General features: G+C 32.0%; 1 protein-coding gene across 1 annotated transcript in view; it reads right to left on the bottom strand.

Moving 5' to 3' along the window:
• Nucleotides 1–629: 629 nt before the first annotated feature.
• LOC129227759 (U2 small nuclear ribonucleoprotein auxiliary factor 35 kDa subunit-related protein 1-like) overlaps nt 630–10,299 on the bottom strand; it is a 73,710-nt gene continuing 64,040 nt past the window's right edge. The window contains exons 9-11 of the mRNA XM_054862363.1: nt 6,662–6,771; nt 4,951–5,404; nt 630–794 (exon numbers count right to left, since the gene is read on the bottom strand). Of these exons, the coding sequence (XP_054718338.1) occupies nt 734–794; nt 4,951–5,404; nt 6,662–6,771 (625 nt within the window). The 3' untranslated portion in view covers nt 630–733. The remainder of the gene's footprint in view (nt 795–4,950; nt 5,405–6,661; nt 6,772–10,299) is intronic.

Genomic DNA, 10,299 nt, shown 5'->3' with positions numbered 1-10,299 from the left:
TAGCAGAACATCTGAAAAGTAGTAAAAACAAGGTTATCAGTTCACATTATGGGTTTATTAAAGCATTCAGTGTAGAACTCGCAAAAAGTATGAAATTTCGAGTCCAAGTAGTCCCACTTTATATGAGACTTTTCTAAGTAGAAAGTACGAAAAAGTAGGATGAAAAAACACTGAAAGAATATATTCAAGTGAAACTACTATCATTTGCTCGTTTTAATACAGATTCCCATAACAAAATATAAAAGTATTAAGCGTTGCTCAGGTGCAGAAAACGCTACGCTCGCGAGCAGTTTTTTCTCGCAAGCACATTGCAGAAAGTAAAACTTACCTAGCTCGCTTTCTTCCTTCTCTGCCCCACCCTCTCAATTCTGCAGACTGCAAGACATTAGAATTTACAGATTCATCAAGTTCTGGGTGATATTTCACAAGAACAGGTTAAAAACGAAGGATCAGTTGTCCACCAATGTATTCCTCTCATTTTTCCAGAATCTTCAAAATCCCTGATTATTCCAGGTTTGTTGTTAACCTTTAGTTGTTGCTGCTTTTCTTGGGGTAGCCTTTTTTTTAATTAAAAAAAATGAATGAAATAAAATAAAAATCAAGGGATAGAAGTATATATATAAGTTTATTAATAACAATCAATAGAGATAAAATATACAGCAAAAAATGTACAATTATGGCTTGAGTTTCTCATTTTTGACATAAGAAAGCTCACAACTTGTAAAAACTAGATTCAATCTTCACTAGAACTTCTTTCACTAGAACTTCTCTTCCGTTTTGATTTTTTAGAATGTCTGGAAAGAAAATATCAAAAATTAATAATTAAATGCAAAATTAAAATATAAGATTTTGCATTGCATTGTAAACAAATAATTTACTTTTGCAATATTATTACCACATTAATTGTGTTCTATATAAAGATGGATGTTGATCTGTGTGTATGTTCCTTATACAAATCTACATTTTACGTTGGATTTTTGCCAAATTTGGCAGAGGTGCTTTGATGCTCCAGATTCAAAGGGAGTTTTTGGAATACCGCTCTTTTCCACACATTAACAGTACAGTGTACATTAAAAAAAAACTTTTACTTAGGGTTTATTGTTGAACATGCCGCACATAAACAACTTTTATTTTTGAGGTTGACCCTGCAACAAACTAGTGAAGAACAAAAACAAAATTATTGCAGCTGGAATTTTTTTAATGTATGAATAACAATCACACTTTTTGAGTCTTATTACCATTTTTATCAGTCTATTTTCAGCACTAAGGTACTTATTTTTCTTCATAATTTAAATACATTTTAATTCATTTCCAAGTTTAAATTCTAATTATAAGACTAATCACTTGAAAATCAGTGATTATATTTAAACTGATTTTCAAGTGGATGGAAAGGATTTTTTTTTCAACCTATTAATCTTGTTATGTGTCAGAAAAACTTAATGTCAAAAAAAAAAAAAAAATTACGAGTTTAAACATAAAAATTAGTTTAGATAAATTTCAAATAAAATATAATATAGAAGAGAGGTTCCCAAACTTCAGACCTCCGTGGACCAGTAGCGTAGCGAGAAAAATTGTTTGGGGGGGGGGGTAGTTTTTTCTGAAGTTTAAAGTAAAGCTATGCCCTTGAGTTTATACACACACACACACACACACACACACACACACACACACATATATATATATATATATATATATATATATATATATATATATATATATATATATATATATATATATATATATATATATATTACTTTTTATGAATTAAACAATTAAACAACAAAGGACATTATAAACGAATTTTCTTCTTTGAAAATACCTTGATCAATACTGCAGTCATGAGAAAGAAAGCCCTCATCACATGAAATCTTCTCTTTTTCAGTGCTCCTTCCATTGCGTTCTTGAGGAGGGGTTGCAAAAAATGACGTTAAGGTTTTTTACTGCTCATTACTATTTTATCAGGAAGCGAAACAACCCTAATTGCAGTCCTGCAAACTAATGGATAGAACCACTGAGAGAGTTCAGTGGATAGAACTAGGGTTGTCAAGTGGTCAAGTTCTGCAGTAGCTGCAGAAGTTTAGTCGAAGCAGAGTGATACATTCATTCATGAAGCCAAAAAAAAAAAAAAAAAAAAAACAAGCTCCGAAACAGTAGCATTGTCCTCAAATCTTGGGACAGTGGAAGAAAGGGAGAAATGCATTCCAGGAATAGGTTGCAAAGGACAGTCGTCCGCACGCTTTTTCTCAGAAGAAAAACAGAGTGCAGAGACTCGAACAATTTTCAGTGGGAGGGTGGAATTCACAGATTCGACATGTCGGGCGAGTTTTGGATAAAAGGTCATTCAAGTTAAAAGCCTTTCCGCTCTGTTTCCTGGTTTGGTGTGGTGCTATTCTTTAGTTGCTCTTTTTCTTAACATTATTTTTTAGGAAACTAAGATGATAGAAGCGTGGAAGGAAAATCCTAGAATACTGGTCAAGTTAGTTCTGCAGCTACTGCTCACCTCAAGAGGATAATTGAATTTTTAAAAAAATAATAAAGAAATAAAAACATGTTCGACTAAAAAGAATTTTTGGGGGGCTCATGGGGGGGGGGGTCTAACCTCCCTATCCCCTCCATGGCTACTCCACTGCCGTGGACCCCCTCGGGAAAAATTACGAACTTTGTGAGCTTTATTTGTTAACCAATAAAAAATAGCAAGATATAAAATTATAAAATCATTGAGATTTCTTCAATAGTGAGCCAGGATTAAAATTGCTATCAATCTTGTGAAAAGCTTAAAATTTAATTTAAAATTTACTGAAAAAGGTCATCCTCTTCTATATAACTTGTAGGGCTGTGGTGGCCTGATCGGTAAGGCGTTGGACTCTTAACTGGAGGGTCTCGAGTTGGATGCTAGCTAGTCGAACATCTTCCATGTTCTTTAATGGTGACTGGGACAGATTAAATATGTTTGTGGTCACAAAGCCCTCCAAGTCATAAAAAAACCAAAGCTGTCTTTAGGGCCCTATCCAACAAGTTATACCATTCATAGTGGTATCTACTAGGGACCCTAGAGTGTAATGTAAAGTATATAACTTGGAAGTTCCATAACAACTTTCATCACATGCAGAATAATTTGTTCTTTCAATCGATAACAACATTTCAAATGTGGGAGTAAGTGCTGCCAAAATTAATTATGTTTTCAATTAATATTCTTGCTAATTAAAGTCCTACAAAGATAAAGTTTAACAAAGAACACTCTTTATCAAGTCACCTTTCGTTCCAGGGTTGGCAAGTTTCTGCCGAGGCGGTGAAAACCACTGGTAAAAACCGGTTAAAACTGGCATGGCAAAAACCACTTTCTGCCACTTTGTGGCAGAAACTGGCAAAAACTCACAAAATGAAAAAATTAACTCTTGATGTAACAGAAAATGCATGGAAAAAATAATTAATTGTTAACCAAAGTACTGTAATTTAATTACAAAATTATCACAATTCAAAATCAAATGATACATTGTTGATACACCCTGCAATTGCCTCTTAGCAAAGGTGGTTTCAAAAATCTAAACAGGTTCTCAATTTACTATGCACAAATGAGAAGTTTTAGAATAATTAAAACAGAAGAGCTAGCAGACAATGCATCAAGGAGCAAGCAATGTTCATGAAACTTTCATCTATTGTATAATTGGTCCACCATGTAACTGGGGTTGTGGTAAAAATTTGACTGGAAAAATAAGTTTTGACAAATGGGGCCAATTTGTTTTGCAAAGCTGTGACATTAGGTACAAAATTTAGGCAAATAAAATTCTGGAACTTTCTTCTTGAAGCACATTACATGATAATTTCAATCACAAACAATTTAGATGAAGCACATAAGTGAGCAAATTACAATCAGTAATGCCTGTTGAATTCTGTATGTCACTCCTCTTTCCTAAGCACCCCTGTATGATTTTTTATCCTTTGTTAAATTAATCCAAATGCTACAAGCCTCTGCAATTGGAAAGTTCCCTTTCTGAACTAAATCAAGGGCACTAGCAAAGGATTTTTTTTTTAAATGATGAAATGATGTTTAATTTTTTAGTTTACTTAAACAAATATCATTTACTAATTACTTGAGTTATTAAAGACGTTTAAGTTTTTGCCAGTTTCTGCTGGTTTTTACGGGTTATAACCAGTTTCTGCCACTGGCATGGCAAAAACTAGTTTCTGCCGGCAGAAAGCCAACCCTGATTCATTCAGGAGTTACAATGACACAGACACACACATGTCAAACTGATAGCCCTCTTCCTTTTTGCAACAGGTGTTAATAAGTAAGCATTTAATATCATAACCAGCTCAATCCATATTTTTAATTTTCAAAGGCGATACAAAAAACATTTCACGGGCGCCCACTTATTTTTTCCAAAGTAATTAACTTTTGTTTGAATAACTATTGGTGCATGGCTACATTTAAGATACTTCTTTGTTAAAAAGGGTTTAAAAGAAGGCTTCTAAGCTAGTAAGGGGACTTTCAGATAAAGATATTGATTTCAGATTTAAAAGGCCTGATATAAACTTTTGAGAAAGAGAGGGTCAGAGGACATGATTCAGTTGTTTAAATTTATAAAAATGAAATATTGTTGGGTAGAATTTTTGCATGGAGGACTGAACCAGAGGTGATTGCTATGAGTCACTGATCTCCAACCTATGGTCCACGAACAGATTTTGCCTGATCTGCAAGAAGCTTACAAACTGAGAAAGAAAATTGCTTGATAATATATTTCATTTAATTATTTTAAAAGAAAACTCTTCCCAGAAAATCTCCAAACCCATTATAATATTTAAAAACTTTTCAAAATTCAGGATTGAGCTTGGTTTTATATTAAACACCTTAATGTAAGTATATATCAATCAAAAATCTTCAATTTCACACATAAACATTAAGTGGAATGATATATCAAACTTTGAATAATAAATAAACTTAAACATTACTTCTTTTTATGTTTTCTTTTACTGGAGCTATTTGACCTTTCATTCTCCTCATCAGACGTATAAGGAGAAACAGATCTAGATCTCGACTTGTGTCTTCTATACCTGTGAGAACTATGGCTATCATATCTGTCTCTGGGTGTTCTATAATGAGATGATCTGTGACTTCCTCTTTCTTCAGAACTATCTCTTCTGTCTCGATACGAACTTCTAGTTGAATCTCTTCTAGAATTTCGTCCATCAGGGTAATCATCATTATACCCATAATCATAATGACTGGATGATCTACGACTGCTTTCACGCCTCTGTCTATCATCATCATTTCGTTGAGAATTTCTAAATGTTTCTAGAGGAAGTAAATCTTTGTCTGCCATGAAGAATTCTTTCCCAGGGTTTTTAAAACAGTGCAAAAAATTGCATTCAATACCTTTTGGACATTTGTTACGAGCAAATAAACCTAAATGAAAGAACAGGTTGAGTACTTAAAAAAATTACTATTATCTATAAATCAGTATTAAAAAGTGAACAATGATGAAGTCATATATACATGAAGCAGAAATTATTATGCATTCAAATTATTTTGAAAATAAATAAAAAAGTAAATAAATTCGTCAAAACATATTTGATACAAAAACGGTTAACAAGAAATGATAGAGCCGGTCCATCAGAAAATATACTGTCCAATTCAATGCAAATATTTTAACAGGAAAAAAATTTCTGTCCCCTCAGTTTCATATTAAACGTTTTGCACAGATGTTAAAACTTTGCATATAAAGAAAGTCAAGGCAATTTCAAGCAAAAACTTACACAGAGTTTTTCTAAACAGCAAATTGATTTAGACAAAAGGTTTCTTATTTAAACATAATTTCTTAGCTAAAAGATGAATCCATAAAATCTCAAGAGGATTTGACAAAATAATTTTTCAAGAACATTTCGATGCTTCAAAATTTAAACTTACTAATTAAAATAAACATTTCATAAATAGAGAAAGTGAATACAAGCCCTGTCTACTTACTACTTTAATTCCATATGAATGTGTAGTAAATAGTTTAAAAATTAAATTTTTAAGAATGGGTTTCAATCAAAAAAGAAACATAAACATCTAATTATCATTTTTTTATTCACATAGTTGAAGTCAGTTTTATTATAATGAATTTGTACTCTTTTGTTCCAGAAATAAAGAAAATATTTCGGTAGTTTGTTGAGAAAAAATTAATTTTAAAGTAACGAGATTTTTTTTTTTTTTTTAACATTTAAATCCACACAATGTTTTGTCTTTATATAGCCAGGCTTGTTTATAGCAAAATTGAAATGACAGATTAAAATTTTTGTCACAGTAGTAATTTTGCTACAAACTGTTAAAAACATTCATGGTAAAATATGAAGGGGTATTGAAGCTATTACAGTACAGTTATAAATTCGCATTTTACGGCTCTGCTATGAACGGGCTTGGCTGATTAAGTCAGATTTAGAGAAACACTGAGTATTAAGACATCATGGTACCTAAACAGTCACGGATAGAATACTGCAATTCCAGAAATTTTATAATACATTATTTTACTATTAATTAAAATCAATTTTAAGGGTTACCTTGGATTTTTATTAATAGTTTTGAAAATAAGGTTTTAATCTTTTTACTGCATCATCTCCTTCAACTGATGACATAAAACTGCTTTGAAAAAAATCTTACATAACAACATCAAAATTAACATACCACATATCGCAGACCGCCATTTGACCACATGAGTAAACTCACAAGTAAGTTGTTTCCCAGCATAAAATCGACCATTAAAACCTTTATATGCTTCAACAGCTTCCTTTTCACTATGATTTAGGTAAAAGTAGCATTAGTCACAAAAAACAAGTAACAATGATAAAACAAATAATAATAATAATAAATGAATCAATAAATACATGAAATAAATGAAAAATTAACTAAACAAACAAATACATAAATTCAGTAAATTACCGCCTATTCAAATACATAAATGTCTAAAGGACAAATCTTAAAACTTTGCATTTCAGAAAGATGATAACGGTCATTTTTTTATCCCACTATTACTTGTTTAAGCCCAATTGATTTGTTTCAATCTATTGAAAAACCAAAAAATCTGAAAGTACAAATAGAGAACTTTCTGAAATTTGAAAAAAAAAAAAAAAAAAAATGCATATACAGCACAGTAGTTAAAATCTGATGCAATTGGGGTTTGCACCACCTGAATTACTGCAAACTTGAATTATTCTAAAAATTCTTTCTGATGACATAAGGACATGTACTCCTTTACACAATAAAATGAAAAAATCGTCCCTTGTTGTTTGTTTTTTTAATGATGTCTGAACACAAATTTATGTCTGTAAAATTGCAGTCAAGTTAAATCCATTTTGAAATTTTTTTTTGTGACACTAGCACTACCCGCACGGCGATGCCCATGCTAAGTTAAAAGAAGTTCATTCAATAAAAAAAATCCATGCCCCCCCCCCCTTCTGATTGCAACAGCGTTACATGGGCATGGTTCCTCGCATCTATTGACACCAGGGTTGCCAGACATCCCGGATTTCAAGGGACAGTCCCGTATTTTGTAAAATTGTCCCACATCCCAGGGAACATCTATACGGGAAGGCAAAAGTCCCGTATTCTGGCTAATAACAGCATTTTACAATACGAGACATTATTTTAATGGGAAAAAATAACAAAACACGTGAAAAAAAGGGCTAAAAGAAAATAAATTGGTAGCAAATGCAAAAATTGTTATCGTTTTTATTTGGTTCGAACGTTTTTGTTTTAGCGGCAGACCATGAGGCTTACTCATTCAAAAATTGTTATCATTTTTATTTGGTTCGAACGTTTTTGTTTTAGCGGCAGACCATGAGGCTTACTCATTCAGATTTCCACATAGGCTGATGTGGCATTAAAAACTAATTTTTTCTCCACGATTCCTTCCATTACTATTTTTGATGAAGTAGTCACATTGAACAAGAACATTTTTCGATTGCACTGCTTCTCTTATAGAAAACGCAAGTAAAAAACTAGTTAGCACCTGTTCCTATCAACGTCGATCTGTACACTGAACATCGTTCTATTGCTTGCTTTATTCTCTGAGATATAGTTCCTCCAAAACTATGCTCATCCATAAACATACTGAGAGGAATGTTCGGAAAGCCATAAAAACATTGCTGTATATCACTCCTTAAAAATACACCATAACCAGTAATTGAAATATAGTGCCTATAATTGCACTCAATCTCAAAAATATCCCCCCCCCCCCCACCTTTTAACTCCTAGAAGCCTGTCCCGTATTTACTGTTGTTAAATCTGGAAACCCTGATTGACACTGTCAGCCAGTGCCCTCTCGAAGGGTTGACTTACCCTGCCATTTATTAGGAATTCATAACCTAAACAATTAAGTAAACATTTAATTTCAATTACAAATATTTCGTCATGCTGATTTAAAAAAATAGCTTATAGCCTTTCTTAATAAATGGACCATTCAACACAAAAAATAATTTTTCAATTCACCCCAGTAGTTCCTGAGATTAGCAAGTTCAACAAGAACTCTTCAGATTCATAATATTAGTATGGATATAAATTTTCCTGCTTTCATAAAATTTTTTTATGCTGCTGCACTCCTATTAGTCATAGCGTAATGTTACATAGCCTATAGCCTTCCTCAACGAATAGAATATTCAACACAAAAATAATTTTTCAATTCGAACCAGTAGTTCCTGAGATTAGGGCTTTTAAAAAAAACTAACTCTTCAGCTTCATATTATTTGTTAATTAATAAGAAAAATAAAACAATGATACGTATATATACACATATTATTTTTACAAATCATTTTTAGCACTGCTTAGAATATTCTCTGAAAAGTACCCTCAAGATCTGCCTCATGGCTAACTCGAACCTACTCCCACTGGCCAAAAGGAACGAGGATACCGACCTTGGTGATGCACAACCAAAAACGTTCACATTGAAAATTTTGAGCCATTCCTAGACAATAGCAATGATCTTTCTGATTTGTTAGTAAAGGAAGATTTTATCATGGTTATGATGCAAGTGATCATGGATGCATTAATGCTCTGCAAATAATTACAGAGAAAATTTTTTAATGACTGCCAAAAGACTACCATAGTCGGTTCCTTTTTATAAACAGAATACAAAATTAATTTATGCTTTCTTTATGCATGTTGTGCATAAAAGTTGATATAAGTACACACATTAAGCTTATTACACAATTAGTCATCACTAGAATGAAGTATTTTGTTGTCTACGGAACCAAACCCCTATTTTTTAACACTATTATTAGGTCTCAATTTACGCGGTTTCGATTTACGCAACATTTCCATGTAATGTAACCCCTGCATAAAATGAGGGTCTACTGTATTTTTCGTTCCCAACATGTGAATTCTTACATCCGTGGGATGTCACACACCTTGTGTGACGGTTTATGTTGATTAATAACTTGTTTAACTAAAAGTATGTACTTATTCATTTATTATTCCTTTCCCAAATGTCTCAAATACTAATTGTTTAAATATATTTATTTTTTTAATATTGTGTTTTAGTTCGTTTAAGTAGGACAAGGAGTCATGTCGCTCACCTCCGTTACCCAAACACAAAATGCTATTCCTCATTATCATGTTTCAGTATTGATATCAAATATTACTTTCTATGATACAAGGGAGCTCCCTTTGTTTATTCTTAGCCATAAAGAAGTTGCAAGATTTTTGACGAAAAACAAAAAGACAGATTTTGTTACAAAAACTAAGTGTGGTTATTGTGATTTCTCACCTCCGTGAACTTGAATTTCAGGGATGTAAATTAATGTAAAAAAAGAAGTACAGATGTTTTCATATGCTTAACATGTGCAGGTGGTAGCAACAAAGAAAAAAATATTTCCCAGAAAAACGTATTCATGAGGCCTATATTAATGGAAAATTCCTCACATCCGTGAATCTGACCTCCATGAAAGATATTATCAATGTCATTATTTCTCAGATGAAAATAAATGATGGAGGGGAAATACATCAATTTTAGGCATTCACCAAAATTATAAATTGCCAGTATATTCTCATATTTAAGAAATACTATTTTTTAACAGACTTTTTAACTAAAAGGATAACTACTAATTTAGTCGTACTTTAATTAAGAGAGATTAATATTAGATTCCCACTAATCATTAAAATAGCTCATCATTTGCACAATTAATGAAATTACTACTTTGATATCAAATTGGCCTCGTTTTTTTATTTAAAGTCTTTTTTTCTTTTTAAATATTTCCGTGAACAAGGCTTTTTTTACTTTTTTCTTTATGAGTAAAATAATTGGAACTTAGCTGGGACATTGTTTATGG

Source organism: Uloborus diversus, chromosome 8, assembly GCF_026930045.1.
Source record: "Uloborus diversus isolate 005 chromosome 8, Udiv.v.3.1, whole genome shotgun sequence".
Lineage (NCBI taxonomy): Eukaryota > Metazoa > Arthropoda > Arachnida > Araneae > Uloboridae > Uloborus > Uloborus diversus.
Note: the sequence above shows the minus strand (reverse complement) of the source record. Positions and strands in the feature narration are given on the sequence as shown.